General features: G+C 46.1%; 1 protein-coding gene across 1 annotated transcript in view; it reads right to left on the bottom strand.

Annotated features, from left to right (window-relative positions):
• Positions 1–449: 449 nt before the first annotated feature.
• Positions 450–12,818, bottom strand: part of Mei1 (meiotic double-stranded break formation protein 1) — an 87,639-nt gene continuing 75,270 nt past the window's right edge. The window contains exons 25-31 of the mRNA XM_020168163.2: positions 11,590–11,671; positions 11,224–11,399; positions 8,830–8,911; positions 8,253–8,359; positions 7,220–7,351; positions 6,940–7,052; positions 450–756 (exon numbers count right to left, since the gene is read on the bottom strand). Coding sequence (XP_020023752.2) covers positions 711–756; positions 6,940–7,052; positions 7,220–7,351; positions 8,253–8,359; positions 8,830–8,911; positions 11,224–11,399; positions 11,590–11,671 — 738 coding nt within the window. The 3' untranslated portion in view covers positions 450–710. The remainder of the gene's footprint in view (positions 757–6,939; positions 7,053–7,219; positions 7,352–8,252; positions 8,360–8,829; positions 8,912–11,223; positions 11,400–11,589; positions 11,672–12,818) is intronic.

The following is a 12,818-nucleotide window of genomic DNA, read 5'->3' as shown; positions in this document are numbered from 1 at the left end:
CCAGTATATAAAGTAGGATCTATTAGAGAGAAAGGAAAGGCTACAGCTAAGGTACTGCAGCGGAGCCCAGAAGCCGGTGGCTCGCTGCTCAGTTGAAGGCTGGGGTTTTTATGGACATTCTAATTGGGTTAGGTGGGCTTTTCTCATTGGCCATGGATTCGCAGGCTTTCTCAGGTGAACTGGTTTGGTTAGCACCTTTCTTGGGGGAAGGGAACAATCTTGAGAGCATTTTGCTCATCAGCCCTGTGGCAGATCTGTATCTCTCCTTTAGGATGCAGGAATGCAGGCCTGCATCTCCTCAGGATGTAGGAATGATATTGCCCTCCATGGGGGATGGGATACTCACTCATCTGCCTTAGGTCTCTAGACCCAACAACCTGACTCGGGTTCTCTGGGAATAACTGAGGCATCCAGCAGGCACTCCTTAGGTGATGATGCTATAGCCAAATTTTCCCTTTTTCCCTGAAGCAATTCATTCCTTGATGAAACAATCCATTAACTGGCTGAGAAACCAGTTCTAGGGAGACAAGATGAATTCATAGTGAAAGTCCACACAAGTATGTGAGTGTATCATTTTATTTCCTGATTCCATTTTCACAATGGAGTAAATGGCTCCAGATGAATTGCTGTGATCATCATCCTTTTCCCCAACAGTTATGCCCCTGACATTGTTTGTAGCCTCATTTCTCTTTCAAGTTAAGTCCTAAAGCTCAATCTGTGATGTGCGACAGGGATACAGCCACGCCTCCTAGGCAGCTGGTAGGAAACATGAGAGGAAAACCAGACAAGAGATGAAGCCACCCATAAGAATCACTTCCAGGGCCCCAAAAGAACAAGAATAGTCAGACGAGCAGATGCTCCCCCAAAATTGAGACCTGAATACCTGTGCTAAGTAGTTGCTATACAACAGGGAACTCACATGGAGAGGGAAAGGAGAGCCAGGGAGATAGCCAGCAGGGGTGGCAAACAACCACCCTCCAACCCCCCTCCAACCCCAGTAGTGTCTCTGGAGTATCCCAACTCTAAGGGGACTCTGGTCACTGCCACAGTCCCAGGCTGTTTTTTTTTTTTTTTTATAATGGCACTGGGGTTTGAACTCAGCCTCATGCTTGCTAGGCAGGTGCTCTATCACTTGAGCCATGCCCCCAACCCTTTTTTGCTTATTTTTCAGGTAGGGTCTCATGTTGTTTTTGCCCAGAAATGGCTTTAGGCCACAATCCTCCTACCTATGGCCTCCGCTTAGCTGGAATCACAGCCATACGCCACCAGCTTATTGGCTGAAATTGGTCCCACCAACCTTTTGCCCAGGCTGGCCTCTGACAGAACAATAATGTCGCCATTTATAAATTGGTGGCCATTTTATCCTCAGACCACACTTGAGAAACTTCCAAGGACAGCCCTGCCCTTAACAGAAATTCCCATGCTCTAAGACAGCCCCACCCCTACCAGAGACTACCATGCATGTGCTAACTTCCTCAACCTCCCCCTTCTATAAAAGCCACACCTGGCCCAGAATCGCTGTTGCACCATCTTTTTACCCGGCCAGTCTGGTAGTTTGGACCTGCCATTAAACTTTAGTCTATGGACGTGAGACTTTTCTCGTGAGCTTTCTTTGTGAGTGGTGTTTTTCCTAACATTTGGTGACATGACTCAGATCAGGATGCACTCCAGCACTGACCTTGCTCTCCTGGCCTCCCCCACCACCCCATTCTGTGTGTGCGCGCATGTACGCGCACACTCTCTCTCTCTCTCTCCCTCCCTCTCTCAACTCCCATTCCCTTCCTCCGGGGTCTGAGCTGCTTTGCCAGAACCCCTGATACTAGAAAACGCCACTCCCTCACTAGCTCACTGGGAAATTCCTCCGCCCCAGCACACCTCCAATTGACATCCACCACCGGTCAATCAATCTTCCCTCAAGGTCCTCTCTCAGTGAGTCCTCCTCACATGCAGAGCTGTGATCTCTCTCACTTCCTCGAAATCCTAGCACTAGGTCTTGGCTTGCTCTCATCCCTGGAAACCGGGTTCCCCACTAGGGACTGTGGGCCCCCCATGGTGAAGACATTCCCTCTGGGTATTCCACATCTCTCTCTCTCTCTCCTGAGGACCTGATATTTCAGGGATGCCTGCCATATCTCTCCTCAGGTCAGGCCTCACCATGAGAGTTGGACCATCCAAAATTCCTTCAGACTCCCCATTGGGATGTCTTCTGGCCAATCTTGGGCCCCTCTGCCTAACGCCTGATCTTAAGCCACGAAAGCTCATTTTTCTCTGTAATCAGGCCTGGCCCCAATATCCATTAGACAATGTCTCCAAATGGCCACTTAATGGCACTTTCAATCCCAATATTTTAAGGGATTTATACAATTTCTGTGAGCGTGCTGGTAAATGGAAGGAACTTCCCTACACCTAATCCTTTTCCTCTTTCCACGCCAAACCCTCCCTCTGTACTTCCTGTTCCCCTGTGCAGGTTCTATTAGCCTCTAAACCAGCTTCTAAACAAACCAAATCCTCTCCCAAACCTCCTCCTTCCCCATGTAAGCAGACTTCTTGCGCTGCTCACACTGCTTGTCTCTTCCTATCTTCCTGAGGATCTTTCCTGTCATGGTGTCAAACAAGCCACTCCTTGCCAACTCTGGCCTCAAGGCAATTCCAGCTCTGGGAGAATTCATGCTCCCTCCCTGTGGGTTGAGACCAAGCCTGGGGTTTATTCGGGTACGCCTCATGCTACATTAGCAGAGTCCTGTTTGATTATCGCATCTGACGACTGCTTCTCTTTCCCCTCCTGTCTAATGCCCCTTTTTCCTGAGACAGTGACCAGAGAGTGGAGGTTTCGTTTTGCTGAAAGTGTTCCAGTACCAGTCAATGGGAGCGACCTAGAGGCACAGATGATGGCTAATCCCTCAGGCATGTGTCATGCCTATAGGCTCTGCCTTCCCCTCCCTTACCTAAGATGTCAGCTCACCTTTTCTGCTTCCTCCATGGTCTCACCACGTGTCGTTTGTCTCTGTCTGCCTTCCCCTCCCTGGGCTTACTGGGACCCTGCCTCCCATGAAAAACTTGTAGCATGGTACCTTATGACTTAAGTTATTCCAACTAGTTTGCCAGGCCTCTCAGTCTAAAGTAACTGTAAATCAGCTGCGAGGCAAAAACACAAAAAAAACTACAGCTGCCACGCTAACACCCTAACTCCGCCCCCACAAGGGGAGGAGGGAAAGCAAATAGGCACGCTCATGCACAGCAGAAATGCCTGCCATAGCTAAGAGAATCCATAGGCCAACCCAACACACACCCTAGGCCGCCAGCTGCACATGGTGGCAGCTGCAGCCCGCCGCCACTTCCCCTAGAATAAAATGCGTGCAGAGTACACAGGAAGGGGAGAGGGGCAACAAGCCACAGGATCAGGCCTAGACAGTCAGGCTTGCTTGTCCCAGGTGTGTGTGGAGGGAGTAGCACCTTGCACAAGCCCTGCTCCTAGCCCCACCTCATACCTTGGGGCACCAGACCCAGCCCTTGTAAGCCAATTGTTAGCTCAAGGTTATAGTCCCAAAAATAACAAAATGGACATTAGTGTAATAAACTTCTCATTTAAAATTTTCTATACCTTTGGCCTCAACATAAATTTTTCCCTCCAAATATTAACACTAGTTGTTCCATATGGTACTGTTATTGGCCCAGGATGCCCTCTAAATGCCCTTCTCTAACTTTACAGATTTATTCCTTTGTTAAAAAAGTAGCCTTTATTAAAGAGGCTGCCTGCTGTTAGCTAAAAGACAGGATCCTAATGTTTTGTTCTTTCTAGATGGGATCTGCATCTTCCAGTCTTCTGGCTTATAGATGTTGAAAGCTTTGTACTGAGGCCTGGCCTCAGTATGCCTTCAGTGACCAAGAGAAGTGGCCTTCACAGGGTTCCTTAAATTACAATACATACTCCAATTAGACCTTTTCTATAAAAGGAAAAAAAGTAAACTGAGGTCCCCTATACAAATTTTCTTTCATCTCAGATTGGGTCCACAATTACTATTTAGATACTCAAAACACTGGCCATTCTTTGTAAGCCACAGGATAAACATGGAAAAGAGGACCACAAAAGCCCCTTATCAATGACAAGGCCCACACCTACCACTCCACCCTCTGTCCTACCTTCTAAGCCACCCCAATATTCAAAACATCCTAATGGGTGCTTCCCCCTTCAACAAGTAATGGTAGGAAGAGAGCAAGTCTTATGTCCCCTTCCAGTTATCAGATCTAAGGGAAATTTAAAAACATCTGGACAGCTATACTGATGCCCCAGACCAATACATTCAAGCCTTTATCTCTGTGATCCAAACCTTTCAATTGACATGAAAGGATATTATGCTTCTACTAGACCAGACTCTTTTTCTCATTAGAAAAGCATTGGGTTCTGGCCCAGGCCACTCAGGTTGGAAATGATTACCATTTACAATCAGCCCCAATACTAGTGGCACCTGGAAATGAGGGAATAAATGTGCCTAACTATAGGGGCACAGGCAGTCCCCTTGACAGATCCACACCAAAAGGGGCTGATGATATGGCTCAAGCAGTAGAGTGCCACTTTGCAGGCATAAAGCCCCGAGTTCAAATCCAGTACAGCCAAAGACAAAAAAGATATTTGGGGCTGAGGAAGTAGCTCAGTGGGAGAATGTCTGCCCAGCATGTGCAAAGCCCTGGGTTCAATTCCCCAGCATTGTTAAATCAAAACAAAACAAAAAAATGGTAAGGAAGATAAGTGGCATTAATGTCACTTCAGCCATCTCATAGTGGAAAAAAGTAATTTAACCTAGACCAGATCCCTCATTCTTCAAGTGGGGAAACTGAGGCCCAGAATGGTTCAGAGACCTGCTCTCCAGAATATCAGGTGTCAATGTGAAATAACAACTTTGCTTTACAGCAACTTACTGACGAAAATCCCCTTACCTTTCTGCAGCATCTTAAGGACGCTATCAGAAAGCATACCACAGTGGACCCAAAGTCACAGGTGAGAGAGGTTCTCCTCAAAGATAAATTTCTAACACAGTCATCCCCAGATATTTGTAGCAAACTCAGTCTGTGGCTTAAGGAGAAAAGTCATTGGATCAACTGATACAATTAGCCATGTCTGTATACTAAGAGACATGACCTCATTGCTGCCCCCACCTGACTGTGGCCTACATTTCGAGTTTGCTACCATGGTGGACAGGAGGGGCATTTCTGCAGAGGATGCTCAAAATGGGGGACAGCCCTGCCCCCAACCAGGACCCTGCCCTCTCTGCAAAGGTAACCACTGGAGGTCTAAGTGCCCCTGCCTCCAGATGGAAGGCAAGATGCCACTCCTACGGATTGATGGGTCCTGGCCCCCTGTCCCCACTCCACTTCTTGGCATCGATGTTGAGGAGCCTCATGGTGGCCATTATGGCAGAAAAACAACAGACCATTTTCCAGCTAGACAGTGGAGCTCGTTTCTCTGTCTTGCCTTTCTCCCCTGGACCCTGGTCCAATGACAAGGTTATCGTTCAGGGCAAATCTGGCCAGCCTCTAGAGCACTAATTTACCTGGCCTCTGGCCTGCTCTTGGGGAGACCTCCTCTTCTGTCACTCTTTCCTCATAGTTTCTAAAACTCCAGTGACTCTGCTGGGATGGGATTTACTATCTCAACTAAAAGCTCAAATTTTCCTCCCCCAGGCAGCTATCTCTGCTGCCCGCTCCTTTAGGAACAAATAGATTCCACAGCGTGGACTGATGAAATGAGTGTAGGGCAAGCCAGGCTGGCTCTCCCTATTCAATTAAAACTCAAAAATCCCTCATAGTTTCCATACCCAAAACAATATCCCCTCAAGCCTGAGGGATGATGAGGTCTTATGCCTATCATAAACTCCTTAAAACAACAAGAGCTATTAATTAGTTGCTTCAGCCCCTATAATAAATCTAAAATTCTTAATTCTTAATTTTAAAATACAAGTTACAAAGTAAACAACTGGAAAGGATACAGATAGTTAATGAATGTATTTTTTGAGAAGTTAAAAGAAAAAGGAATGGTTTTTTGGTTGAGAAAGGATTTTGTAAAGAAGGGTTTGTCCTAAAGATTGTTTAAAATAGGATGGATTAGGACAGGCCATCAAAGGGTTTAGTATGTTATATAAAGGTCTAAGTAAGTTTTAAAAGTGTACAATAAAAAGCTTTGGTGTGTGATAAAGTTGACTATAATCTAAGAGTTGCCAAAAAGATTTTAAGGATCATGTCAACCTAAAATCTAATTCTCTATGTCCATAAAATAATAAGGCTATCTTAATATTATTCTGCTCTGAGTAACATTTACAAAAACACTGTTATAGGACTTGTGTTTTCTGTCGGTCTTGTTAAGCTTTAAGTACTACTAAATCAGAGTTCATTTATATATTTGCTTATGTGTCTTAAATGACCAGCCCCACCCCTACCAGAGACTACCACGCATGCGCTAACTTCCTTAACCTCCTCATTCTATAAAAGCCACGCCTGGCCCAGAATCGCTGCTGCGCCATCTTTCCCCACCGCCCAGCCAGCCTGGCAATTTGGGCCTGCCATTAAACTTTGCTCTATGGACGTGAGACTTTTCTCGTGAGCTTTCTTTGTGAGCAGCGTTTTTCCTAACAGCCTCCAACTGCAATCTTCTCAATCTTCACCTCCAGGGTAGCTGGAATTACAGGGTTGAACCACAGCTTTTTTTCTTTTTTGATAGGGTCTTGATATGTAGCCCAGACTGGCTTTGAACTCATAGCCCTCCCTCAACTTTCTGAATGCTAAGGTAAGGCATGCATCACCACAACTGGCCTCAGCCCCAGGCTTTCTAAAGGGCTTGCTAGTTGCAAGCCCTCCCCACTGGGGCTGAGGGAAGCTTGATGCTGTAGCATCCATGGCCTGGGTGACCTTGCCTAGGCCAAAGCTCTCAGATTCAGGAAAGGATACAGCATGTCCTGAACGGGTAGGTGGGCAGAGAAGGCACTGGGAGAAAGGCTCTGCAGGGAGGCCTGCAGAGTCTGGGCCGTGTTGTGGTCTGTCAGGAGACCTATGCTCTGGACCTGAGAGGAGAAGAGGTCAGCAAAGGCAGGCCCTCTCTAACTGCCCCCCACCTGCTGCCCTCCTGACTTCCCAATAGCTACTGTGGCCAGAGCTCCCACCCTCTTCAGAGAAAATGGTCTTGAGGGTCTAGCTTGTATGAGCTTCATGGCAATCTTTTTCCACGCACCTGCAGGAAGAAGCCACGCAGAGCCCGGAGTGTGGTATTTGAGAGGGTAGACAGGTCAGCCAAAACTGCACCTTGAAGAATATGATCCACCTCTTCTTGGGAGAGAACATTGGTGCTCTGGTACCGCACAAACTAGCCCAGAAAGAGAAGTCCCAAACACCCAGTGATTGGAGAGGATGCCATTTCCTGTAACCTGCTGTGCTCAGCCTTGGAATGAGAATAGTGTTCTAAAGTCCGCAGAGCCCTGCCTTCAAGGGGCTCTGCATTGATGGGTATCAGCGAGACTGTCATGGGAGAATAGGGTAAATGAGGCAGACTAAGATCCTGAGAGAGCTGGCCCTACTGACCCCTGTAGCCTTGGTTCCTTCCTCCTGTAGCCTTGCACTGCACACTCATGGCCAAAATGAGCTGTGTGTGTGGTTCCAATAACCTACTACCACATGCTCTTATAGCTACTGTTCTCACTACACTACCAAAAATACCTTCCTCTTCTCTGCCTATTAGTCCTTCGAGCCTCAACTAAAACATCACAGCACAGAAGCAGTTATTCTCTATTTCCAACCAACCACTGATACCTATGGATGAGCTTTGCCATCATTCATAGGCTCCTGCTTTGTTCTTTAGTCAGTGGGCATCTGACTAAGTGCTAAACACTTAGAATCTCCTCTATTCTACCACTCAAAACATCATATGTAACTATTCATACACTTGTCAATCTTCTTCTCTAGATTGAGGGACTCTTAGAGGCAGGGCATTTGACTCATCAGCATTTTCAGTACCTAGCAGACCTGGCATGTGTTGGCAGGCCCTGTTCAACATTTTATGAGAACAATAAAAAATGTGTATGGGTCACCTGGGGTAGGATGTGGGCATTCACAAGAATTCTCCAATCTGTTCTCTTATAGGTAAAGGCCACCTAGCCCTCTACCTTCTTTCAGGATTAGGGTTACCTAAAGTATGGTTTCCTGGGCCTTTTCAGCACTACCCAGCTCATGACATTTTTAGACCATAGGACTATGTTTTGTGCACTTACCAAGGTCATAAGCCTCAATATCTCAGGTCTGAGGAAGGAATTCTCTCCAGCATCCAAGAGCGTGAACAGCAAAAACCGATTCCAGGGCTGGGAGGCCACATGGAGTGCTGCAGGAAACACCAGTTCCCCCAGGTAGTTAATGCTGCTTTTCCAAAGGCCTGGAAACATGGCCACAGAAGAGCATCTCCTACTGGCTCAAAAAGGAGTTGCTCAGTGCAGGCAAGATATCGGACAGACTGACCCCAGTAAGTTTCTCTTTTCCATGGGCTTCATCCACCTATGCTGACTAGCTCAATGACACAATAAATCCCATGATTGTGGGAGACAGGTAAGAGGAATGACTCTGCCCCCTAAAAGCACTGATTGTAACCAGGGATGGATAGGTCACTTGACCTCTTGGAACCTCATTGTCCTCATCTGCATAATGGGCATGACAGTGCCCTTGCAATGTTGTTAAAACAATTAAATAAGATGATTGTGAATCACACAACAGGGATGAAAGCCTGGGGCAATAAGGTGATGGGGGGTCCCTCCAATCTTCCCCATGGGAATGTCAGAGAGTGAGAAAGATTTCTACCGATGTCTGGACTCCGTGCATATAGGTAATCAAGCAAGGCCTCCAGGCAGCCAACACAGGCCTGGGACAATAGAGTGTCCTTCTGCAAAACAAACAAATACAAAAATAGAAATTAGGGTCAGGTGAGCTACAAATGGTTTTACTGTTAATTAGGAAAAAAAATTGGTTTTCAGAGTTATTTGGGGAGGAGAAGGGAAGGAGTGGGGAGGAGAAGGGGTAGGGGAATGACAGCAAAGGAGAATGAGAGAACATTCTTTTGTTTTTTTTTAACCCCGAGAGCATTCTGGGGTGAAGGAAATGTTCTATATCATGATTGTGCTAAGTGCTTGCAAAACCATGTATTTGTCAGAATTCATCCAGTTGTACAGTTAAAATTGGTGAATTTTATTATATGTAACTTATTGCTCAGTAGAGGTAAAAATAAATAAAAATCTTATGGTGTCCTCATGCTATTCTTTGGAAGGCAGTGCAGTCTGGTGGTTAGGAGTATGGGACAGACCTGAGTCTGGATGAATCCTTACTTGGTCTTGTATTGTGTTACCCTATGCATCTTACTTAACCTTGATGAGTGTGTTACTGAGAAGGTTAGATGAGAAAATTAACATAGTGTTTAACAGTGTCTGGCACAAAGTAAACACACAATAAATGGTGAGTACCCTTGAAATGCCTAAAGAAAGAAACACTCTCCTTTCTTTACACAACCCATGAATCTCCTCCAAAGAACTCCAAAGGCCTCCAAGGCAAAAGGTGTGAAATGATTGAGCTAATCTACCCATTTCATTTTATAACCAAGTAAACCAAGGCCTAGAGAGAAAATACTTGGCCTGAGGACACCTGGGGTCTTCTGATTTCTGATGCAGTACTCTTCTCTGATTTAAAATGAACTCTTAACAAGTGGGTACTTCCAGCTGCTTCCCACATACCCATGGGCCAGCATGCCACAGCTTTCCCACAGGGTACAGAGCTGTGGTTCTATTGCTACTTTCTCACCCATGTCCTTATAACTAGTAAGGGACCCTCAATGGCGGGTGAGAAGCCAGGGCTCTGTGCATTAGGAAAACCAGGGACACCAGGCACTGGTGGCTACACCTATAATCCTAGCTACTTAGGAGGCAAAGATTAGGAGGATTGTGGTTTGAAGCCAGCCCAGGAAAATAGTTCTCAAGACCCTAAGTCAAAAATACCCAACATAAAACAAGGCTGACAAAATGTTTCAAGTGGTAGAGTACCTGTCTAGCAAGCATGAGACCCTGAATTCAACCCCCATACCACACACACACGAAAAAAAACCAGGGACTATCTCAGGAAACAATAGTTCTTGTTTACAAGGTGTACTATTTGGTATGTGGAAAGAACATGAATTTTTGGCCAAAAAGACTTAGGTTTGAATCCTGACCTAAAGGTATGTGGCCATGGGTACATTCTTTAACATCTCTTGACTGCTGTCCTGTCTATAAAACTGAGATGGTAAGAACCTCAGGATGTAGTTCAGTGGTACAGCACTTGCCTGGCATGAGTGAGACCCCAGGTTTGATCCCCAGAATCACAAAAACAGAAACAGGCAACAACAATGAAAAAAAAGGATGTGAAAATGGAAGCTTAAAACAGAGAGTTATGACATGGCAGATGTGTGATCCCTGAAGAGCTCACAACCTTATGCATAGATGTGCCACAGGACAAGATTTAGCAGCCACTAACCTAGCACAGGACCCATTCCTGATACTGAGTTGGGAGGCTCAGTATGTGATGGCTGCATAAACAATGATCTCCAAGAATCCTCTGAGTTGTAAAGTGCAAACCCCTCTGGGGTGGACATCTGTTCTACTTGCCCAGGAGCCATTCCTTCTTTAAACAATATTCCTTTGGGGAAATATCCCGTTCTTGGGTTCAGTCTATGTGGGTTGTGGAGAGCTGACCATATGTCCCAGCCTTCATGAGAGGACACTGACCCAGGTCAGGCTGGTCAGAGCATCCCATGCCTCAGTCACAGTGTATTATCCACTCCAAGCTAACAAGACTCAATTCTGGGAACTTGGAAAGAGAAAGTCTCTTTCCACTGAGAGAATATAAGCCCGGAGGCTTACAGTACTCATCCATCCAGTGAGGGTACAGCTGACAGTGCAAAATGCAGATCCAAGAGGTAGAAATAGAGTTCTGATGTTGTTGTCTGAGCCTCTGGGACCCACTTGTACCTAAAGCCAGTAGGAACCCCTAGACTTCTCAGGTAGAAACCAACTTAAGTTTTGTTTCTGTCACTGCCACTTTAAAAGTGTCAATCAACTATCCTCCAGGCCTTGGTAGGGAAACCAGGCTCCTGATACACAGCTACCTTTCTGTTGTTTTCCTGGGAGAAGCAGTTTCTATTGCCAGAGGCCCACTCAACAAGGCCCTTACCTGCACCAGGAGATTCTGCAGCCCAATGACCAGGGACAGTACTTGCGATGTTCCCAGTGGAGCTAGGACAGTGTCCTCAGGGGGTGGTATTGGCCCAAATCTTGAGGGCACCAGGGCCACGAGGGTAGAGGAAAAGCTTTGTTGCAGGGTTGTCCGCAGGAAGCATAAGATGGCAGCTGAAACAAGAGACTCATCACATCCAGCTGCTGCCTCCCTCCCCACCTCCCACTCAGCTCTGTCATAGGAGGGGACAAATGCTGACGAAATAATTATGGGGTGACCACAGGCTGGTCTGAATAGATGGTTCTTTCTCAGTATTTAAGGGAAAAACTTTCCTTCTCTTGCTGGAAACTCCAGGGCCCATACCTGACAGCAGTGAAGACTTTTTTTTAGGAAAGCTGAGAGCCTTCAATACTTGGTCCAGTTCCACGGACAATGTTTGATGAACCTAACAGGGAAAGGGGTAAAAGGCTAAGCCCCATGTTCTGGAAGCTTGGGCAGAAAATAGTCTATCCCCATATCTCTTCTACCACTACCCCCTACATACCTGCTGCATCAATAGGGGATAGAGGAGGCCACACAGTCCTCTGAGCCTCACCATTCCTGGATTCAGGAGTAAGAGGAGGCAAATCGAGCTTGTACCTGAAGAACTAACTTCTCCTAAATATCCCTTGACCTCAACAACCTCCTCCTAAATAGCCTTTCCCAGCCTCATCTTTGGTTCAGTCTCTGGCTCTACTCACCATTCAACTATCTCAGAAGACCTAGTCAGCCATGCCAAATCAAAACCCTGCCTCTGCCACCTGCCAGCTGCACGGCCTTAGGCAAGTCACCTTACCTCTCTCAGCCTGCCTCACATTCTTCATCTATGAAATGAAAACAATGCCATCTGTTTTCATTCTCTCCAGAGCTATTGTGAGAAGCATTTGAGGATCAGCACCAGTGGACATGCAGCTAACAACAAGTAATGTCTAAACTGAGGGACTAGCATAGGTAGCAGGTTCAAAGCTGTGTCTGCTCTACTCTCCTCAAGCAGAACAAAAGCTGCCTGAGGGCAGGAACTATTACTCTGCTTGGCTCTGTTACAATATGACACCAAAAAGTTGCTTTAAAAACCCTGTTAGCTGATGGAAGCAGCAAGTTGTGGCAAAAAGAGCCAGCCTGGAAAATGAAAAATGTATATATATGTATATAGATATATAAAATGCTAATATAAGACGTTAATAGTAGAGGAAAGTGTGGACACTATATGGGGACTCTGTACTACTTGCTCAATTTTTCTATAAATCTTAAACTGTCCTAAAAATAATCTATTAATAATAAATAAATGAGACTGGATATAGTAGCTCATACTTGTAATCCCAGCTATTTGGGAGAAAGAGATTGGAAGAATCACATTTCCTGGCCAGCTGGGAGAAACAAGTTACCAAGATACCATCTCAGTAAGTTGGGTGTGGTGGTATGCAATCCTGTGATCACAGCTATGTAGGAGGTATAGGTAGGATTGAGGTCTGAGGCCCTTCCTGGACAAAAACATGAGATCCTACCTGAAAAATAACTAAAGCAGAAAGGGGCTGGAAGAGTAGCTCAAGTGG

This window comes from Castor canadensis, chromosome 8, assembly GCF_047511655.1.
Source record: "Castor canadensis chromosome 8, mCasCan1.hap1v2, whole genome shotgun sequence".
Taxonomy (NCBI): domain Eukaryota; kingdom Metazoa; phylum Chordata; class Mammalia; order Rodentia; family Castoridae; genus Castor; species Castor canadensis.
The sequence above is the reverse complement of the archived record's forward strand: the minus strand, read 5'-3'. Positions and strand labels throughout refer to the sequence as shown.